General features: G+C 36.2%; 1 protein-coding gene across 7 annotated transcripts in view; it reads right to left on the reverse strand.

The window, feature by feature from the left end:
- Positions 1 to 1397: 1397 nt before the first annotated feature.
- LOC135697135 (synaptic vesicle glycoprotein 2C-like) overlaps positions 1398 to 23896 on the reverse strand; it is a 28499-nt gene continuing 6000 nt past the window's right edge. Inside the window, exons 1-12 of one of the 7 annotated variants that reach the window (XM_065216731.1) lie at positions 17725 to 18451; positions 17346 to 17424; positions 17067 to 17285; positions 14894 to 15056; positions 14708 to 14777; positions 7609 to 7642; positions 6771 to 6912; positions 6564 to 6702; positions 5965 to 6433; positions 5737 to 5896; positions 5543 to 5670; positions 1398 to 1624 (exon numbers count right to left, since the gene is read on the reverse strand). In XM_065216731.1, coding sequence (XP_065072803.1) covers positions 1569 to 1624; positions 5543 to 5670; positions 5737 to 5896; positions 5965 to 6433; positions 6564 to 6702; positions 6771 to 6912; positions 7609 to 7642; positions 14708 to 14777; positions 14894 to 15056; positions 17067 to 17285; positions 17346 to 17349 — 1584 coding nt within the window. In that variant the 5' untranslated portion in view covers positions 17350 to 17424; positions 17725 to 18451 and the 3' untranslated portion in view covers positions 1398 to 1568. Of the gene's footprint in view, positions 1625 to 5542; positions 5671 to 5736; positions 5897 to 5964; positions 6434 to 6563; positions 6703 to 6770; positions 6913 to 7608; positions 7643 to 14707; positions 14778 to 14893; positions 15057 to 17066; positions 17286 to 17345; positions 17485 to 17724; positions 18452 to 23896 lie in introns of those variants that run through there. The other 6 variants (XM_065216724.1, XM_065216727.1, XM_065216725.1 and 3 more) reach the window with 6 other exon arrangements.

The raw sequence follows: 23896 nt of genomic DNA on the forward strand, positions 1-23896 counted from the left end.
TTTCCGTCGATCTTGTTTTCCGTACTGAGAACCAATGCTACCGACGCCATGAAGGCAGCTCTCACACCTGGACCCTACCTATCGACCCATCAACTCATGTACCGGAAAACAAGGGCTTTACTTCCCTTCCGAAGGAAGGCGTGATAAGAGGTTGTATGCCTCAGAAAATCCTGGCGGTGCCGACTGGAATTAAACCCAGGCCTTCTGGGGTAAGAGGCAATCACGCTTACCACTACACCACCGGCGCCGCTATATGCATCCGGCTTCATCAAAACTGGTTTATTTTTCGAAAAGTTAATGCCATTTCGATTATGACAAAATTTTGCCTGTCCCGATCATTTTGTCTATCCGCTATAGAGTTCTCTACCACCGTTAGTATTAGTGAGAAGTTTAACTAATACATGCATTTTACTGGTTGAAAATAAAAAACAAACCGCTGTCAAGTCGAACACTTTGACAGCTGATTTCGTGGTTGAAAATAATAAACAAATCGATTTTACACGGCTACGCTCGCTAGGTTGTATTAGTGAGATCTTGCGTCGAGAAGTCAATAGAGCTTTTTGACGTTTAATCGGCGCACACTACTGCACCATTTAAATCGAACGAGTGCGAGCAAGAGCGAAACAGATTAGTGGGAAAACAAACCGTAAATTCATTCATGTGCGCTAGATAGAGAATCTTGGCTAACCGAACGTCGGTTATCTTCATTATTTGAAATTTTGGAGATGTGTACTTCTGAATTAAAGCAAGATTATGAGGAAATTTTTGACAACATAATAACGACTCAAATCTAATACATAATTTTAGCCTACTACACAACAAACATAAAACGCTATTCTTTGAATGAACAAAAAATAATAAAAAAAAGCTAAATCTAAATAATCTACAAAAAAAATCGTCACTTAATTCCGTCGTTTCCACATTCCAGGTCCCAAAATTGGAATCAAACGCCGACGACAAGGAACTGATCGAAAGCCACGTCAAGCTTACAGTGCCAAGCAGTTGGAAAGGTTCACTTATACATTCGGACCACACCACAGCTTACTAATTCTTAACGATGTTTTCAGATTGGAAAGTGAATTCAAACAAGATAAATATTTGTCAGTCAGTAAACGGCTTGAGCTGTCTAAATGTTTAAATTTGACTGAGGTACAAATTAAAACTTGGTTTCAAAATAGGCGGACCAAATGGAAAAAACAGTTAACTTCCAGAATCAAAATTGCGCACCGTCAAGGCTTATATACAAACCCATATCTAAGCACCAGTTTCCCTTTCATACCTTCAGTTTCTGGTTACATTCAATCTCCGGTTTCAAATTTCGGATTCTCAGCAATTGGTGATAAAACAAAATCAAGACTTGATGTGTAAATAACAATTTTGCAATGACAATAAATGAAATGAATCATAAAGTTTATTTTGTTCTTCTGAATAGCCTATACATTTGAATTAATAATATTGTATCAATATAAACAAAACATTGGTACAGGTAAGCAAATTTAGTGTTGTAAAACCTTAACAATATTATCTACACTTGTATCTTTATACTTGGAAACTGGACTTACGGATAATCAATCTAAAGCTTCACTTCCCGTGCTAGGCAAGAAGAAACACAGTGCTCCGCTAACTGAAAAGAAAAACAAAGCATTTTAAATCAATTATTCAACCATAAACTCTTAACAGCTCCAGCATCAAATTAACGTAAAAACAGTCACGACCTTCTCCGATTCTGATTTAACTTTCTGGAGAAGTATCAAAACTAACATACACTCAATTTTATTTTTACGCGATTTTTTCGTTTAATCGAAATCGTTTGATCTCAGTTTGCAACCAAATTGAATGCAACTTGTTTAAAAAAAAATTACAAAACAATCAATTAAAAATCAGGTCGTATTAAAAATGCTGTTCCTATCTTGCATGAGGGCAAAATCGATAAAATCAAAAGAGCGTAAAAACAAAATTGAGTGTATAATCAGGTTCTTAAAAAGACATGAGTTAAAATCTAATCCACGGAAAATTCACGAATAACATAAAAAGTGTTAATGTGACTGTAATAAAATAAAATAAATGATAGATGATGAACTAGCTCAAAAGTGGCTAAAATAATCCTAATAAAGCTTAAAAACATAGTTTCTGAGTTATAAGCTTTGGCACAAACATATGTATCTATCTGCTCTGAGATACTATTGGTGATGAAAAATTACCTCTCGTAGCGAAAACAAGAAGTAACGAAATGATGATGTGTTCAAAATTGATTCACGGTGAGGTAGTGGTATTTTTCGTGGTATACAAAACTCTACCTTCAGTGATTAATCCGCTACAAGTGAGGTGGACATTATTTTTTTTTTGTAAAAGACGAGCCAGAGGCTTATTGTATTCAACAAAGTTCAAGATGGCGTTACTATAAACAACTTTGCTGTAGGTTTTAACTTTCTAGCTCATGTATTTGCTCATAAATTAGACTCTAAGTTTTATATTTTCTTTTAGCAATCTCGGAGGCGAACCAGCCTCAGGCTGAAAGCCTCCATAATAAAGAAAACTTAACTTAACTTAACTTTTAGCAATTTTGATATGTTATACAAACTTGTTTAAACTGTCAAACTACGAAATTCTGTTGCCGCTTCAACTTGCTATCATCAATATTTGATAAGTTATTTTCACTTTTTGTTCAAACTTAACTCGACTTCCAATACCGATAACTCCTAAACAAGCAAAAACAAGCAGACAGTTCAGTAACGATTTGCATGTTTTTGATTGTTTACACGCAAAACAAACTTCTCTTACAACCAATGAAGGATGGATTTATTTCTTCCACTAAAACCAACACAGGATGATTTTCTTGTCGCACTCACTTAGATTTATTTTTGCCGAAATTGGCACCACCGAGCAGCTCGGCATTTTATTTTGCTGGATCTCAGTGAAAAACATTCCTGCGTCCATATTTAAGAATATGTTGATGTCGCGATACATTACATCCAACCGGGGGATGTAAGATTCGTTTACACTTATGTGAGATTCATGATCGGAGGATCTTAGTGGAGACCGCACGATATACCGAGCTGCGGTCCAAAGCAAGAAAATGGAGAAAGAGTGTACTGGTGAAACGAACGTTGCGATTATTAGACTTGCTCCACTCTCTCTCCATCCAGTATTTATAGTCGAAAGCGTAGACAGAACACGAAATAAAAAAGGAAAAAACCATTACATCGCCTGCGAGGTTAACTTATACCATTTGCTGCGGAATTGGCTGCGGAGGATGATAGGAAATATAACTAACATTGAAAGTAATAGATTTTTGGTTTGCGTGTACAAATTCTGCATACTTTTCATGCAAATCTATAATAATCTCAAATTTCTCAGATGGGTGTACGAGTTATTGGTATTGAAATATGAGATATTTAAATAAAAAAAAGTATAAATAACTTATCAACTTATTGGGAGGATTAATCACTGCTGATTTCAGATAGAGTATTGCATACCAAGAAACATTCCTCAAGACACCAAACTTCTACAAACAGCCATTTCAGCGCAAATAATAAAACGCGTGTTTTGATACCCATGGCACCTTTGTGCCGGCTGTCAAAAAGTCACATTTTAAACATTAAATTAAAACAAAAATGTAATTACATTACTGTAGAGTAAAGTTGAGCATGATTACGCTCTTGGTTTTCAAATTATTGTGATTCTTTGGGGGAAAGCCTGGCTCTAAAAGACCAGGCATCACCTTACTCTATGCGTTGAAAATTGTCTGAAAAACACCAAGTTGAGAGCAGGCAAAACTCTCGCGTATGAAGCGACAAAGTCAGTTAAAAAAAGAAAAACGAAACGAAAACGAAAAATCCGAGGAAGCTAAATTTAGTTTTCGAACTTCTCAATTAGCGAACAATTTTGATGAATAAGGAAAATAAGTAATTTTAGTAACAATTCTAAAGGAGGCTACATTAATCCTAGGGGGATAGCCCCCCTCCCCGTTTTTACCCCAATGACTGTATACATGTTATTTGGACGAAGGTTCGATCTTTGTGAATATACTGTCAGTCCGGCTACATTAAACACTCGTAGAGATATGTGAGATACGCATCACCTACATTTCCGGATGTGCCCAATATGTCGATCTTTCAATATGTTCTCAATTTATTCGTAATTTATTGTATGATGATTTTTTAAACATGTGGCCAATGTGGTCTTAGGAACTCGATATTACTGCCATTGTCCTTTTTACTAATTATTTAAGTTCTTTTAAGTCCGTTTTAGGTTAAGTTCGAATCTTTTGCCTTCCTCGGGGGCTTCCGGAAAATATCTGAATGTGGTTCTTGACCCACGACGAGCATGTCAGTGATATACTTTTGAATTATCATGTGATTTATTGTGTCACATGTTGACATAATCCGGCCACTTCCCATGAGGTTCCTGGCACACGGGAACGTATCGCACGATCGGTGTAGGTCTGAGAACTTGTTATGGTTTTGGCTGAAGTAAGACTCTGACTACTACGCCGGAACCCGATGACGAATTCAAGAAATCCGGTCTATGGTAAATATACCATTTATTTGGTCCTTTTTGTGCATAATCTTGTGTAGTGGATTGGAAAAACAAGTCCACCAAAATTTAAAAGTGCTGTAAAAATATTTACAAAGTCAGTGTATTGAAAACTAAAACGGCGACGTATCAAAAATTATCATGGCGGCGCACCGATTCAAAATCGGCGCACTCCTAGTTATGAGTGCCCACGAGGAAGTGAACAGTTTTTGAGATGCAACTAAACTCATCGACACAATAAATTATATTAGAATGAATGAATAAGTTGCTCAACCGCATTTTATTCAGAAATTATCGTACTTTTTTCTCCATGAATGAAGATTTGAACAATTTAGTCGGAATTTGAATAAGTAAGAAGGGTCATATCTCACCAAAGGTTTTTTTTAAATTTTCACATAAATTGATAGATTTCAACGTTTTTAACCCTGTAGTAAAACCAAATTTAAAAGGATTGCAAATTTATAAAAATACAATCATTTCAAAAATTCTGTCCCAAATCTCAGCGTGAAGGAATTTTAAGCCATCATCATCTCGTTAGTTCTTAATGTTTGCCACGCGAATCGCAAGCCAGTGTTTAGATGCATTTTGTATAGTAAACATTAAAAAAAGAGGTCAAACATATCTTACAATATTGAAAAGCTGCATCAAATTTCATCAATATTTTAACTGCGGATTTGAGCTGGAAACCGTTGTTTAAGGCTCAAACATTACGTGAATGGAAGTAGAGCGGTAGCGCTGCCAAATAAGCCACAAATGTGTCTTAATAATGTTGATTTGATTTAATCTAGTTTTCGATCGGAATGGAGCTCAGTTTTTTTTTCGATGCCATTTAACACTCCACTTCCGTTCTCATAGCGTTTGAGGAGTTTTTTTTTCTATACAAATTTTGAATTCTTGAAATATGCTCCTTCGATATGAATATCTCTGGATATAACAGATGAAAATGTAATACCAATGCCATTCCTTCAATAACCATTGTGTGGCTTAAACTTATGATTAGACTTACTAAATAACATAATCGAGAATATCACAACTGGTACAACGCAGTTTAGATCTATGAGGTAACCGAAAAGTAAATTTCCTATCAATGCTCCTCCTCGTCCAAACGTTAAAGATAAAGCAGCGGCCATAACTCTGTGAATATATAAAATGTTTTTGATTTGAAGCTGTATGGCTGGATAATTATTCCTCGTGAACAACCTTAAATTAGTTGGAAATAGATCCACCATAACACAGTATACCGTACTAATCGCCATGGACGTCAATGCCTCAAATACACATGAAAGAACTAGATTCTGCTTCGAGTCCATCACAAAATATAGTCCCACAGTAACTGCTCCTGCCAGTAGTAAGCTGGATACTGCAAATAAAAAGAAAAAATATTTACATATGTGACAACAACACCAACAACATGTGACTACAAAGTACTTAAGAAGAATTTGGCACCCAAACGATGAACGCATAAAGGCAGCCAGAAGCTAGTGGGAATACATGCAAGTCCAATGAAAAGTGTATGCAAATAGACACTTGTATCAATTGAACCACCACAGAAATCATCCACCAAGGTTCCATTAACATTATCCAGCACGATCGACGACACATCGCATACTGAAGCCGGAGTGTCGGGAAATCTTTTCTCGTACTCCTCGAACCGGTCGAAAAGCTCCGGGAACCAAATCATGAGTGTGTAGTAACTGCTTGTAATGCCAAACTGAATTATACACGTAAGAATTGTATTCTTGAGATGAGGTTTTTTACAAAGAGCTTTAGTCTGGTCCCAAATTTCACCAAATAATATCTTCAGATGATTTGGCTTCCGCATGCTTAAAGTACGTATTGATCTGTTGTGCGTTTCCATAACACTGTTAACTTTATCACTTCTTTTCAAAACTTCCACCTGAAATGAAACGAAACGAATCGAACAGGTAAACATGTGGAATGTACTAGATTAGAATATCATAGTAGAGCAATGGATTAGTGATGTTGATTAGTACGGTATATATATAAAAACGTCTTAAAATGCTTACCGGATATTCGGATCGATTACGCCCAGAGTTGGATTCATAAATGTCTTTTATAATTTCAAGAGCTAAATCTGTTTCACCACATTCAATCAAGAATTTGGGGCTCTCGGGGAACATATGCAGGGCTACTCCAAGAACAAGACTGAAGACAAAGAAGATCGTATTAGTGGTGCATTGCATCAGCACATCCTTTATGACAAATTCGCTTACCTAGGAAAAGCACATACTGCGACGAACAGGTTCCAGCTACTGAAAGCCCAAGTAAACTTGAAACTTCCTATCATCCATTCGTAGCTAATTCGGAAAGTTAGTGGAATCAAAAGCCAGGCAATGATGGGAAGTAGAATAATTCCTTAAAATGATAAAGTAAATAGTAATGCTGTTTGAATATGAACCTGTATGGGAAATAATAGAGAACGTTCAATAATGACGTAAGTAGTTTTTTGGGTTTTCTCCATCCAAAGATTACATCGAATATTTATGTTTTGTATTCACGATAAACATGTGGTGAATTTCATACACCTCCACACCCCCACCCTAATGCTTACGTAATTATTGAACCTTTTCATATCAATAAAAACATAAAGTACAATTTAAGAGATAATTTTCAAATAACCAAAGATTCAAACGTCATTTTGTCGAAACTCTTAGTTCGCCCAAGCAAACTAACACCACCATCATTTAGAGAAAACTTTACCTTGTCTGATGGTGGTGTTAGCTTTCGTGGGTTAGCTAAGAGTTGCAACAAATTGACGTTTGAATCTTTTTTTCCGCAGAAGAAACGCCTATTTGAAAATTTACTCTTGTATTGTAAAAAACTTGCCAAACCGGAAAGCTATAACATGTTATAAGCAATGATCTTGATGGCATTTTTCTTGCCGAGATTTGTTTTAATGTTATAACTCTGCAGTCTGAACAAGACATAACTCGATATACAGCACCAACTATATCACCTATACGATGATCATCTCTTAAAAGGCGAAAAAAATGATCACCTAATGGGTGACAGGATGTTTTGAACATTTCATGTAGATTTCATGATACGTACCCACTGTCCAGAACATTTCCATCCAACAGAGGACCTGGAGAAATGAATTAAAAGGATATTAGTAATGACTGAACCGCATCGCATGTGCATTGATTTCATTTAAAATATCAGGTCTGAGGCCTTAACCCTTATGCGCGCCAGATTTTTTTTTTGCTGTTTTCTACACTGTGATATTTAAATGGGGGCTGGGTTATCGGGAAACTTGTCGCGCACATAACAGTTAAACAGTCCAGTCTGCTGCGGCATGGTATTACCAAGCCGGATGTGGATTCGATTCCCTGCCCAGTCTAGAAAATCTATCAGACTAAAAAATGTTCTCGACTTCCTAGGGCATAGTATCATTGTAATTGATTAACATAGAAAGCTCTCTTTTAATAGCTGTGTAAATGATTCAAAAAAACACTATGTTGATACTTCGAGGGTAGGCGTAAGCTCGTAAGGGGCTGTCCACATGCCATGTGGACAGTTTTTGAGAGGTTTTAGAACCCCCTTTACCCTCCCCCTCTATAGAGTTCCCATATGCCATGATTGGAACACACCATAATAGGAACGTATAACCATGACTGGTACATATCCTATAATGTGTTTCACAAATTTATGTTAGGTATGTCAAATGACTTTTGAGCCGTATAAAATTGGCTTTAGTGAGTTTATAAAAAAAAATATGTTTATATTATTTTCATCACAAAACTTTTATCTTTCAAATAAAATCTTCCATTTAAAAAAAAATTAAACGGAAAAAAATTGCTATAACCAAACCAATTTGTCAAATGACTTAAGAGCGCTCTACTGTATCTAGTTAAGGCATTGAACACCAAATTTAATTTCTTTGTATTTGTTTTAGGAGTTAAGCTATATCATGTATCTATATAATCAAATTTAGGAACGGAGGCCAACCAGTCCCAGCATTGACTATAGCATTTAAGTTGCAGTTGCAGTCCTTTACAAAGCCAAAGTTTTTAATTGAATTGTAATATTTAGCTTTATCAGTACCCACTTTGACTATTTATAAACTCATTGCCAACACTTGTTGGATAAGATCTAAACATTATAGGAGTTTCTATTTAAAAATCAATCCGTTTGTTTGATACCATACTAAAACATGTTCAATGACTCTATTTATTAATGATACAGTTTCAGAAATTTTGATGAAATTTTCAGTGATATATGTAGGGAATATGGAGCAAGATGAAATTTAGTATGTTCCTGAGGTATTTTTTGTGGTATTTTCGTGTGTTCCTAAGGTGTTCTGTGGGATTGTTATTAATCATACAAGGAATTTTTTTAGCGGCGCCGCTGGTGTAGTGATAAGCGTGATTGCCTCTCACCCCAACGGGCCTGGGTTCAATCCCTGTCAGCGAAGCCGGGATTTTCTGAGGCACAAAATCTCTGATCACGCTTAGGGAAATAAAGTCGTTGGTCCATGGTCCATGAGTTGATGGGTCCATAACAAGGGTCCAGGTGTGAGAGCTGCCTCCCTGCTGTCGGTAGTATTAGTACTCAGTACGGGAAACAAGATCGACGGAAAACAAAAAAGGAATATTTTAGGAAAGCGGGTTGATGCCCATAGACCAGGGTGGCTTTTTTGAACCATATGGTTATCATGTCCCACTTTCCCCTACATAGTTAACATGTCAACTTACTGCAGTCATCTGCACGTAAATGGAATTTTAAATTTAATGAAATAGTAAGCATATTATTAAAATACATCGAAAAACCAGTAAGCCGAGGATAGGGCAAACATACCGTTCCGATTCAAATTTCGGGCGATTCAAATTTCGGACACTTTCATTTTTAATTAAATATTACATCCAGTTAGAAACAAAGTAATAATGTTAGATGATCGTGGAGGGCACTAGTCAAAAAAAAATTAAAATTTACAAGACATGTGGATCATATTCGACCGAGATAATCAACTTTTAAAAGTGTCCGAAATTCGAGTTTAAGTGTCCGAAATTTGAATCGGCACGGTACTTTAGAATAAAAAAACCAATAAATGATCCATAACAAATTGAAAAATGCTCCTTAAAAACAAACAAATGATCCATAAAACCCCAGTGAAAATCCCTTAAAATGTGTGAACGATCCATAAAAAATATCAATATTGTAAAAATTTACCACTAAATATGAATGAGCATTGAAATTGTAAGAATTACCCATACACATATTGCAAATGATCCAATGAACAGCAATGAACCTTAATCTAATGAAAGTGATCCATAGAAAATAAAGTTTGCGCTCTTAAAAATATAGGCATGATCCGTAAACTAGACACATACTGTTCATGTTTAGGACATTAACTTTTTGATTTTTTGTTCCATAAATCTTGAAATGATGTTCCATTGTTTTTTTTTTAGTTAGAAGTGCGAAGCGACGGGTAAGCGTCTAGAATTAGCTTCCATAAAAAGCTTCTATAATAATCTTCATAACACTCTGAACACGATGCTTCTGGTCAAATATGTAACGGCAAACTTGTAATGTTTGAAAAATCATAGCTTAGCTATTTATTGATGCATTTCAAATCTATGGGCGCTACTTGAAATTTTCAACATTAAAAATTTATTCGGTATGAGTAAGTTTAAAATCGATTGATAAATTGCGGAGTAATGCTTTTTCAAACATTACCAATTTGCCGTTACATATTTTACCGGTTGCATCGTTTTCGGAGTGTTAAGAAGCATCTTAGGAAATATTTTTTAGAAGCTTCCTTTAGATGCTTATTCTATATATCTTATTGATGCCCATCGCTACGCTCTTCTGACAAAAAAAAACACGGGCAGAACAGTAAACCAGAGTAGCTACGCAGTAATGGGGCAGTTTTCCAAGGTTAATGAATCAAATAAAAAAAAAATAGTGTTGAAAACATGACCAATATATGTCTTATTTATGGATCGTGCCTATATTTTTAGGTACGCAAGCTTTATTTTCTATGGATTGTCGGAGCCGTACCAGACTCCAATGAAGGGAATGGTGGGACTTCCTAGTTCTCTTGCGGTAAAACTAATCGTGTCCTGACAAGACAGGAAAGGGAAAGGGTGCCGCTCAAACAGGAAGTCTTCGTAAAATGAGTGTTCTGCTCAGGCGCTTGGGATCAGTGCTGAGATTTGTCATTGTCATTGATAGACTTTTGCGCGATATTGACAAAATTGTTTTTCACATAGTCAATGGATAGACTTGACATTCTGAGACACATTACTGTTATCCAAGCGGTTCAGGACGTAGATGCTTATTCACTTTAATGGCTTCATGTAATTGTTTTGCTCAAGCCATTTAATTTCATTTCAAATTTAGCTAATAAACAAATCAGCACATGTTCGTCACTGACAAAAATGCTACTGACAATTGACATGGCTTGCCTTGACGATGACTGTTAGCTCAAACGAGTGACCAAAGCAGAATTTTGAGTATCACCGTGTATTGTCGAAATTTTGCAGCACTGCTTGGGATAACGAAAAACTCTTCTTGTCCTGATAAGGACGGTTGGGATTCCGCAAGCCCGTCGACAGCAAGCACTCAACCAGCACTCAACTTGCTCGATCGTTGGTTGAGAGAAATTTAACAAATGGGTGGGGCTTACGACGTTCACTGACTGTCGTTCGCGTTTGGGCGTGAACATGGATCACATTCATTATTTTAAGGTTCATTGCTGAATGTTTTATGGATCATTTGCAATATGTTTATGGGTAATTCGTGCAATTTCAAAGCTTTTTTTAGAAATGTGCGGTACATTTTTACAATTGTGCTGCTAAATTTTACATAAATTATGGATCTTATTGATATTTTTATGGATCATTCACACTTTTTAAGAGATTTCCTGCGGTGTTTTATGAATAATTTTAATGTTTTTAAAAGAACTTTTTTCAATATTTTATGGATCGTTTTATCAATTCTAAAGGTGCATACTTAAGGCTGCCCGAGGATAGATCCCTGTGGTACACCACTCTAAACATGTACTATTTGATAATATATTATTAACGTCAACATGCTTTGATCAAGATACGCCGTAATCGAACTGCAGTTCTTACGATAACCTAATTGTAAAGAACAAAGGAGGGTATTCGTTTAGTTTAGTTCGTTTAGAATAGATTCAAATATTTTTGACAGAGCACAGTTAGTTAATTTTTTTCTGAAACTGGAGTATCGATCATTCTAATAGCAAGAATTTTAGCAACTTTTAATGAATTTGGGAGTTCTGAAGTGATTACATAAAAATAGAATAAGAATGTTATGTAACGAAGTGCAACACGCATTGACGGTTTTTAAGATTAAGTTGAATCAGAATTGTACCAACGGAATCGCATAAAGCAATGGCAATGGCGTTAAGTGGCATTGGGGTTTGTAGTAAGGCTTGTAAATGTTTGTAAACATGTTCATACTGGCTATCAAAAATGTTAGTTTAAATTATATCGACTAAATAACATAAAATTATATTTGGATACCAAATAATGCCTGTGTGGTATTGTTTTGGTATTGCATTTGCTTAATTTGGTATTGGAATGATATTGTGGGATTTTTTGTTTGTTTTATTCTTAGGTATTTTACCTCTTCAATCAACACCAAATTATGGTATCAGGAACATAATTAGGCATTCATAAGTTATTTTCTTCTGCTCGGGATGGTATATCCTACGCTTAAAATCTACATAGTCTAGCTTCTAGGACTAGAAGATTAATACGGCTTTTCTAATACCTCCCGTTAGCCTCACAGGACCTTTTTTAAACCTGCTAGTTCGATAGAAAGTCGCCATTTTCTTTTGTTAGGGAGCCTCGACCAGGGGGACCGATCCGGCGTAGTAGACGTAGTTTGCTACGTCTAACCGCAAAAGAACCAATTCCAATCCTAGGACCAGCCGCCCGTTAAGGAGATTTTCAAGCTCGGTGTCGAACCCCCTAACCGTATAGTAGCATTACCCTCTTTGCACGGTCATTCCGGTATCGTTCTGGGGCTGGCCAATCTCCATCAACGAGGGAGGCTTACAAAGCCACACACGATCGGTAAACCCCGCTAAACCATCGAACGCTTAAACAGCCATGCGCCATCGCCACCGTTTCGGGAAACATCAGCCACTATTCGTCGTCAGCAGCAGCAGGAAGCGCTCGCAGGACGTCGCCAGATTGTCGACATCACCAACAAGAGAGCAGCGGTACGTACCAAAGAAAAGCCCACAAAATCCCACACGCACACAAACTGTAGATTGTGCAATCAAACTACTCCATCAGATCATTAATAGACAGTATTTCTCAACAAATATAATAGCTTTCCCGTTAAATCACATCTTTTAATTCACATGCCAAAATATCCCTAATCAGGAGACTGTACGCAGCACATTTTATCCGTGAAACCCCTTATGATTACTAATTAGTAAGCCGACTCTGAGACCCACCTCGCAAGGTCTCTTCCTACTGAACTTGAACTGAACAAACGACCAGTTACAGTTTTAACACAGACAAACAGACATAACACAAGTTGTTTATCGAACAAGCATTTAACGGTCAATTCAAAAGTATTGTAGTTGGTAGTACAGCCACCCGTGGCGCGCATAGTTAATTCCCTTGCGTTTGACGTTTACACCCTACCGCCATCTGTTCAGCGTACTACCCACCACAGTGTACTCAACAGATGGCGGTAATGTTTTAGCGACGATGTTTTACAGTGAGAAATATTCAATGTGTTATGTCTGTTTGTCTGTGGTTTTAATGTACATACACTCAATTTACAAATTTTACGCAATTTTCGCCTCTATTTTTCTGTGGTCTCAAATTTGAACCAAATTTAATGCAACGTGTTTCAAAAAATCAAGCGGTATTAAAATTGCAGTAACTTTCCTGCATGAGAGAAGAATCATAAAAAAAATCACGTGAAAACAGAATTGAGTGTAAAACGATAACTATTGTTTCTAACTGTGAATTCTACTATTCTAGCGACAAGCAGGTTATATATTCGTTATTTTTTTATTCACTCTTATTCACAATCGTTTTGTACTTATGAGTGTCTCTGACAGAATAACTTGAAAAAAAATCAGTATACAGATATGAACCAGATGATGATCAGTTTTTTTTTTTTTAAATCTTTATTTTAGAGATTTTTAGCCTGAGGCTAGTTCATCTCTTAATGATGATCAGTTCCTACACAGAGATGAACCAACCAATCACGTTAAAAAATAACATATCAAATCAGTATACTTTTTAATCAGCAGATGCCATTATGAATGAGACGAACCAGCCTACGGCTGAAAGTCTCATTAAGAATAGGTATTACTTTCAATAGAAATGTTAACAACATTAAAAAAAAAACATATAAGGCATTTATGAGCATAAATATAAGGCATTACTGACTTAAATACAATGACGATTGTTCTTAGTTTATTTTAAGTTCCACGGCAACTGACGAATCAATTTTATTTTCCACTCTCTGAATTCCATGAAACTTCGCAAAAAAAATACATTTTTAATATTTTTAAACATATGTTTATTAAAAGCTTATCAACAATGCTAACTTCTCTGAAGTGGATATAATGGACGCTTCAAAATTCACCAAAATCAAAGATTGTAGACTATTAGTACAATTAACCTTAATTTCCACAAACAATTTTGATTGTTTTATGGCAGAACCTATTTTTAAGTCCAGAAAATCGTTTCCTATGCACAAATCACATTAATATTATGTGAAAGAAAAGTTCAGAGATTTTGCTAATAATTTATGTTATACGATTTTGTCCAATTTTGAAGTGTCCATTGGGCCCATTTCAGAAAAGTTAGCATAAGATATTAAATAAAATTAAGTTGTAATACCTTAATAAAGCACTTTTTCTATTTTTGTTATTGCAGTTAATTTTTCATTTTTTTGACAAAATGTGTGATTCTTTTCAGCGTCTATTTTTTTTCTGAAAAGGCAATCCAGTTTCCTACAACTTTGTTCAATTCGCTATGATTTATTGTAAAATATCCAATACGCAATTTTAAAAAATTAGGCGTGAACCAAAATGGCACAAACTTGGTTCATTGCTCTCCAGTGAACAGTTTTGTTAAGTTTCAGTGAATTCAATAGAAATTGTTTATTTTTTATCTATTCATTTGGCCTGCACCTGCTCTTCACTAACCTTTTCTCGATATTTTGTAGATTGAAATTCTCCTAGATACGGAAAACATATGCCCATAGCGCCTGTTATTCTGTCAAATGAAAATAAACAATTAATAATAATTAACAGATAAACAGTAATAATAATAATAATAGTTGTTAAATAATCAACTGAATGCAATGTAAAGCTTGTAAAATTTTCACTTACGCAAAACCATTGATGAACCTTAGCAGCATAAAAAGTCCGAAAATGTGTGTTATCGATGAAAGTAGCCCGGCAAATCCGTCGAGGAGCAGGGCAGCAATCAGAACAATGCGTCTTCCTTTTGTGTCAGCTAAGCATCCCCAAAAATATGAACCGATCACCATGCCTGTTATTGGATGTATAGTACACTTTATTTTATGTCTGCGAAAAAGAAATACGGCATCCGGCGGGATTTGAACTCACAAATCAGCGATGTTATTCTCTCTAAAATAATGCACAAAGTGATGATACCCATTCTCACACATAGAGCAACTGTACGTCGACTAAAAATGTAACAGTTAAGCAGAGGAGAGAAAAATAAAGTGTCTCAGTGATGGCTGCGTGCTCTCCTCAATTTTGTGCACTTTGACGAGTAAGGAGAAACTTCATAATCAAAGAATATCAATCTCTATGTGACCAGCGGTATGGTATTTTCTGCAATTCGGGACATTCCGAAATGCAAGTTAGATTAGGTTTTCTTTATTAGGGAGGCTTTCAGCCTGGGGCTTGTTCGCCTCCGGGTGAAGAAAGAAAAATGATGGAAAAACAAACTTGATTAGAGTCATGGAGACTCGAGCACTTCTGACTCAGAATTTTTGGTGGTATTTAACTGATGAAGATCGATACATTCGATACTTTCTAAATTTCGATTGAGTTCGCAGTATCCAGGTACAAATCTGTTTTTTCGCTCCCAGGAAAGTGAAGGTATGAAAATTGAATCTATTAATAGTTGGTCGTTGTAAATAATCTAATAAAAAACAACAGAAATTATATTTAGCATTGTATAACGAGCGCTCGAAACAGATCGCAACAACACAACAACAGATCTCCTTATTAGCGTTCATTCAGCCGATCCAACCTACTTCGAGTTGCTTGTGCCCGAGGGGGGCGACTCTATCTAAAATGCAGGGATGATCTACTCGCTGAGTAGACAGAAAGATTTATGAAGATTTGGTAGATTTCCAGCATAAATATAGAGTTCGATGCTAGTAGATAGATTAAGATGTGTGATTTAAAAAAAAAAAGATTTTCTGAAGGTAGATTCGACTGCGTGAGACTTTCAAGCATCTCAGGAATGTGTCACTCCCCTCGCTTGTGCCGGAATACATTCATCCAAAACAAAACCGAATATGTGCGAGTAAGTTCTCATTCTTGGTGTTCATTGAGACAACCAGGTAACGTGCGATTGTACAACCTTCCACCAGAGGTACTAGTGTTGGGAAAATGCAGGATAGTGATGAGAGAAATTCCTTGCGGAGTTGGGCCTCGACATTTTCACATGTGTGTGAGGATGGGAAAAAAGAGATTCCCTCCTCACTGCATTTCTTCAATTGGAATGGGAATACAATTTATGACAGGAATAAGGATAAATGCTTCCTCCGTAAGATAGAGGGGCACCGGAATTCCTGCCCGAAGTGCAAGTCCTGAAAGCGACCAGAAAAGCATCTCCAGGACGAGGAAAAGCAGCAGCACAATGGAAATCAAAGCAGCAGCAGTACGTTCGCTGATGTGATGGATAAAGGTGCGTCTTTGGACAAGAACAACTACTAACAATTTTTTTTAAATACCTTATTAACGTGATTTTTCGCCGAAAGCTAGTTCATCTCCATTATGTAGTTATTTAAAATGCTAGGTGGATTCGAAAAAGTAATAAAATCACATACACATTTTTGCTGTATTTCTTAAACGTTAAGATAAGAAATATTAATGTTCTGTTTTAAATGGCATAACAAATTATTATTGATCTACAAAAAGTCCATAAACTAAGAAAAAACTAGAAAATCAAAGGTAACACTAGATCTCATCGTTTTATTGTAACTATCAACAAAATCAAAACGATTTAAAAATGGGGGATTTATAAAATTCATCGTTGAACAACTTTGCACAACCCTAAATTATGTCAGATTCAGCCCAAATTTTGATTAGCGTCGTCTTTTTTCGAGCCAATAATCATTTTGTATAGGGTCCATTCAATGGTAATTTGATCACACATTCTTTGGCACTCTAATATACCAACTCACCAAACAACTAATATAATACTACTATGACATCCATAATTATGATTAGCTGATCCGAAAGTGTAGCTCCAATCATAAGTTCTAGTTCGAGAGCGAGTAAATAAGCTAAAGTCACTTACCTAGCATCGGTGCAGCGGTTAACCAGCCTTTATCTTCAGACTTCATCTGAAAATCACACGTCGCCGACGGTAGGACGAAAGAAATAATTGTTATGCCGACCGCTGTATTTGCGTAGATTAATCCACATATTGTTAGCAGCAAGTAGTGGAACTTTCCGAACCCAGCCAGAATGAGTGCATTTTCGTAATCGGCACTGCCTCCTTGAATGAAATCCAATCCTGCAGAAAAAAAAATTGTTTGAAGAGTATGTAGCTAAAATACGCCAAATTTGGATGTACCCATAACTAGCTCTGGGGTGATGAATATCCGGTTCCGTTCTTCCTTAGTATTGGCCTCCTCGTATGTCCAATTGGAAAACTGTTAGGTTTTAGTGTTGATAATGAAAGCCGCGAATAGCCTGCAAATCACAACAACTAGCTATGCATCGTTATCTAAACTATTTTCTTTGAAAATGTATTATTGTTCAACCGACAGTCTATGGCTTTTGTCGTTTGTGACGTGTATTGGACACACACCTACATATCTAGATAGACAACAAATTTTTCTCAATGCAGTGGCATTGTAATAAGAAAACTTCGTGTTCGTCTCAAAGTGCATTTGATCGACGATGTTAGTAAACATCTAAACACATGACACAGTTCTTTTCAAGAATCATACCTTAAACACAATAATCTAATACTCCACTTTTTGATGATTGTGTTGAACAAATACTCCACTGGAGAATTCCGCTACCGAAATCAAGTGATTGAATCTTAATTAGAATTTATTTTTTCTTAAACATTTTTGCACAATACACGAAGCTCGAGCAAACGATTTTTTCAATTTTTGCAGGATGGTTATATAAGGGATACATGTACTTGTTCACTTATCTAAGCTAAGTGAAACTATAACCAAATATTCTACTTAATAGACAGGCCTTATTTCACACCGCTATTCTTCACCAAACATTTCAGGGTTCAATAGACCAATACATAAATCATATCAACGGTATGATACGATGTCACCACTAGGTTGCTGGTCATCAACGGATATGAATTGCGCACTTGACTTTCACGATATGTAAAAATAAAATCTTCTAGGATTGCTGAATCCCAGCCGCGAAAACAATTTACTCAGCTTTCTTCTATTTAGCGACCGAGTGGCAGATAGTAAGAAGTGTACATCCGCTTTCACCAACCGCACTTTCCTAACTGCTGAAACTAACAGAACGTTATTTAAAATTAGAATGCATTCTACACTATAACATGTATGCAAAGTGCTCTGTCGTGAAATTTATTTGCAAAGGGATGTTTACAGATAGATATTGAAATCAAAAGTATCCGTTATTTTTTTCAGCAATGACAAAGTGGCCGTAAGTATACATCTGATATCTGATAGTTAAATTATCTAATCGTGCTTAAAATGATCTAATGGGAAGTCGAATTACTACACGCATTCGCTAACAATCAGTAACGGGTGCACGAAGTTTGTGCATCACTTTTATTTTCTTTGTGTTTCTGCACCCCACTAAATTTGTTTCGCGCCACGACCATTGCATATACATATGTAAGATAAATCATGGCACTAGTGACACTATTGTCAAGAAGTTCGCGTATCCTTAAACTTGCACTTGAGTTAAAGCATACACACAGAGTGGTGACGTGAATATCGTGAATGCCGTTTTTTTTACTGCATCTGCTTAGGTTGTGTTCCTCGTGATACTTCAATGTGTTGCTGATATGAACTGCAATTGTGTTTACGTATAGCATCATAGCTCTGAATGTGGTGAAAAAGTGATTAATTTCCACGAAAAACAACAGACAACTTTAAGTCATGTTACCGCAGAATGAGACTTTACTACAAATGAGAATCTTTTGAATTCAGAAAATAGACAAACCGGACCTGACAAACTGCTCCAAAACATGATCAACAGTTGAATAATTCAGATATTTATCGTTTTTGCAAGGATCCTGCTGGTGTTCACGAATATTTTTGTTGAGAAAAACGGGAAATTAGAATAGTGCCCTAGTAGTTATGATGTTCCCGACTTCTTGTAAAAATCAGTTCAGATCTGTGGAAAATTGTAAAATAAGACAATTGCAGATGGCAAGGTGTTTAATGAAAATTCACAGAACCGAAGTGGAACTTCGGATCAGAAAGTGGATCCACTTTTCATTGGCGAACACTAGCGCACCTAGCGGTAGAAGGTATCTTCTGCCTGCAGTTAAGATAGGCAGCATGCTATGATAGAGTGAGTGCGCATAGAAAGCCACAACGCATCGCTTGTTGAGTAGAAAAACGTACCACTTTGTGCCTAACCAATTTGTTTGCACTTCCCCTTCTGTTCTGTGGAAAATTGCTTTAATTGGGTGGTTCATGCTGCTTTTGACAGCACTCACCACTAGAGGGCGAGTAGCCTTCAATCGTATGCGCTGGTGTAAAATCGACATAATGTATGGCGAAATTCACACAAGAAATCTGGAAGATCATAACCACTAAGGCACTATTCTAGTTTTTCAGTTTTCTCAACAAAAATATTCCAGAATCCTTGCAAAAACGATACAGAATTCAATTTTGCAACTGCAGATAATGATTTGAAGCATCTCAGATGAATCCATTTATCACCACCAGAGGTTGAATCGATCGCTTGGGTTTCTATTAAAAAGGCGTATGCCTTGTTCATGCTTTCGTAAGATATCTCTAGGACCCCTCCCTCCCATGTAAAATAACGGAAGAAATCCCCCTAAATGCTTACGTAACTATTGGATAGCCCCATGTTTCTTGATTTGCGTTCATCAAATGCAACCACACTGCCACCTACGTAGTACTAGAGGCAACTTCATATATTTGAACCAAGGTGGCAGTGTGATAAAACTGCATTTGCACACTAACGGGCAGGAACTCAAAATTTAGTTGAATGTGCGAATCTTAGTGTGGCTACTCAAAAGTGTGTAAACGCACTTCGCTCACTGTTACGTAAACTGCCATTCTCGAGAGACAACCATATTCTGCGTAATTTTGAAACCAGGAGAGTTTTTGATTATGACTTATTTTATTAAAATAAGTATAAAAATATACACACAACCGGGAAATATAAGATTCAATTACAGATTTAAATGAAAAGTATACAAATTTTGCAATGTTTTGCGACATGAACATTTTCTGTAATGGGGTCACTGGAAAGGTTTTTTTTTAATAATTATGTAATTTTAATGTTAGCTTTTTTAATAATTTCGTGAAGGTTTTATACAAAGATATGCATTCTGGAAAAACTAGTTTGTAAACTGAAGCCCATTGCAAGAACTGCCATTACATTAGTTGTATGAAACATATGCAAAGGATGTAATAAATCCAATAGTAAATGGATGTAAGGGAATTTGTTTTTGCGTGTACCGTAATCATTCAGGAGTTTTCATGCTGCGGTGCCTTTTTATTGGGATTCCATTTATTGGGTGAATAAGTGGAATGCTTTCACTCTGTGGAATGCATGCGGCCAGCAGACTGACCAAACATTTCAAAGGTAATGAAGAACAGCCCATATTGCACTGCTGGCGTAAAACGCTCACTTGTAGAAAAACAACGATTACTTTTCCTCATATGCTTTTTACGGGTAACGGATTGTGCTTGTTTTCATCAGGAGGATTCTCAAATAATTCCAGATCATGAAATCATAAATCATACATCACACAGTTGTTCGACTAAAAATTAAGCTTTTATTAGCATATATCGTAAAAGAATGGAAAAAATCACTTTTCGTATATTATTTCGATGTTCTACTTTATGAATAACTGTTTAACACTCTATTGAGACCTCATTTTGTAAGCGATTTAAAAAATGCATTGGAAATCATGAAATCCAATGGAATCTATAAAATGAATAAACATTCTGACATTGCTATGTTATAAGATGGATCCAACCGTACATGTCGATTTGTTTCAGCATACTCAGCGCTGAAGTAAGGGGTTGGCAAAAACAGCCAAGGGCGACTAGCTGAAGGTGTGATCCATAAGAGTATTTAGCTCGAGCTCGAGATATGTTCGAGAGTATCGAGCAAAAAATTATGCTGATCGATATTAAATTGAATTGGTAACAAGGTCAGATTTTGAAAAGAGAAAGAATGTACTTAGAAATTCTCTTAGAAACTTTGAACCCAAACAAATAACTTGAGTTCTGTCTTAAACTTGGATGAGCTTACAGGAAACATTTCCAAAGGAATTTAGATGAGATTTGAGATAGTTTAACGGTTATGTCGAAACGAATTCCTCGAAAAAACTGGAAAGTAATCTTAAGGAATCCCGAGGAAACTTTCACAGTAATTCTAAAAAGAAATCCAAAAAGTTTGTGAGATTTTTTTTGAGAATTTTAGCCGTAGGCTATTTCATCTCGTCAATTTTGTGAGGAGAACTTCCATTTAATTCTGTTGATAAATGAAAAGAAAGATAGTTTTGAGTAGAATAACAGGATCATTTTGATTAGAATTTCAAGAGATTGTAAGGAAATGTCCAGCTGCATTTGAAAGAATCTACGAGCAGAAAGTTTAAATAATTATCCCGGCGGCTCCAGGCCTTTTGGGGTGAAAGGTAATCACGCTTACACTACACCACAAGCGCCGCTGACAAGCAACGTTGACTTCTAAAGAATTCTGACAGGAATCTGAATCAGGAGTTGATTCCAAAATAATGCTATGGTAAATTGAAATTCTTAGAAACGTTATTTAGTAGAAGTTTAGAGTTATATTCCATTGTAGTTTATCCTTAAAACATCTGATGAAAGTGTCATGGGGGTTTCGAGATGAATTCAACCAAATTATTAAAAAATATAACGGTATTTTCTGAAAATTCGATCTGAGTTTAAAAACAAATTACAAATGCATTTCGTAACGGGGAAAAATCAATAGGATTTTGAAACAAGCATTATTTTGATTGTAAATTAAATGAACTATTTTCACCACGGTACAAGGAAACTAAAGTAGTGTGTTCGATCTACTTGTTAATCATATTAGAATCAAAATATTCGTAGAATAGGAAATACGACAAAGTTCTTTAGAAAATATCACCTACAATATCGTGTGGCTTGGAATGGCATGCAAAATTACAGTGAAAATTTGAAAACAATAGAGGGATATCTAAACATAATTTCGGAGGGTTCAAATAAGTCGTTTAGATGAGTATTCCAAGAAAATTCTGACTCCAAATGCATCCTAAAAATAATTCCAATAGCATTGTGATAAGAAACCAGAGGTTGGATAGACTGAACACTTAACAACACACAACTCCTTGTAGACCAGTAGGGAAACTTACGGGTTGCGAAAAGTTCCACTGGCTGTAGCGGGAATCGAACCCTCACTTCGTGGCACTAGTTCACGTTCACGTTCACTCGTACGATCACGCAGCCCACAATAGATTCATAGGAATTCTAAGGTGGAGGAAGATTCCAAGAGAATTCTGAGGAAATTTCAAAGATCTTCTGGATGCGTACATACAATGCAAATTTTCAAGAGAAATTCAACTGAGCAACATGTGATAAGGGCTTAAGTGCAAATTGTAAACAATTACTTTAATCGTCGATTTCTCGTATATAACGACTCATTTAAACAAACCAACACCAGCATTCGGTAGAGGAAGTTTGCTCTATCAGTTGGTATAGTTAGTATGCCTGAACGTGTTGTGATTGGTGAGCAATCAACGTTCAATGTCGTTGTTCACGTTTGGCTTGTGGGCCTTTTCTTCACATGTTTCTCGAGAAAGAATACTAATGCTGCGGTGAGATCTTAGGCAATCAACTGGAGAATTCCAAGTTAAATCAGAGTATTATGATTTGTCATAAGGTTTATTCATTTTATAGATTGCATTGGATTATCAGTTAAAAACTACGACTGTGATATCGAATGATTTTTATCGTTGTTTCACATACTTAGTACATGACATTCCTTTGATTTGAACGTGTTTAGGGATGGGAAAGATGTAAATGAATATTTTCCGATTATTTTAAAGTGAAAAACTGTTGATATGTCATTGGTGGAAACAGACATCTACACAGCAAAAAAAATATAATATCGAGCAACGTAATTCAAGCTGATGTATGAAATAATGATGTAATAGCATAAAACAGATACAATATTACATCAATGGATGTAAATTTGTTTGCAAAATCGTTGTACACCGTACAACGTAACATTTCACAACCAGCGGAATGACCTCTGTGCAGCTGTTTGGATGTATGTAATATTCAACAAATTTTTATTTCTGTGTTGGAACTATCCCAAGCAGCACACTTCCATCAAAATAAGTTGCTGAAACTTGATTGTGACTGGAATGGGTTGCACAAAAGTAACCACAATTGTTCAGTGACAAGTGTGCTGCTAGGGTTGGACAGTCATTTAATTTTGCACTGCAGGAAACCCCAATAACAAATTATTGTTTTTGGGATAAATACTGTTCCCAATACGATATATCTTAAATATGTATCGTTGAATCGATAAATATGACACTTATCACTTTTTACATACACGGCCAATGAGATCAACCCAAATTTGAGTTTAGTTTACTCATAGATCTCAAAAAGTGCAGGGGGGGAGAGGTAGCTCATCGATTCTTCCGGTTCGCCTCCTAGCATCGTGCTATAAGGTACCAGGCGATAACCAGGGTAGTTGATCGATAGCTCGATGACGTCATTTCGTTGGCGTCTGCAATGGGAAATTCTCATAGCAGGCGTTAACGATGGGACGTTGTAGAGTTGTTGAATAGCAACTATCGTGGTAACTCACCGATTACCTGTCGATCTGCCAAATTTGGAAAGACGTCTGCATTGAATTGTCACATAATATAATATACCGCCCACTATATCACAA

This window comes from Ochlerotatus camptorhynchus, unplaced genomic scaffold, assembly GCF_037179485.1.
Source record: "Ochlerotatus camptorhynchus isolate MF236.1 unplaced genomic scaffold, CSIRO-AGI_Acam_v1.1 ptg000067l, whole genome shotgun sequence".
NCBI lineage: Eukaryota > Metazoa > Arthropoda > Insecta > Diptera > Culicidae > Ochlerotatus > Ochlerotatus camptorhynchus.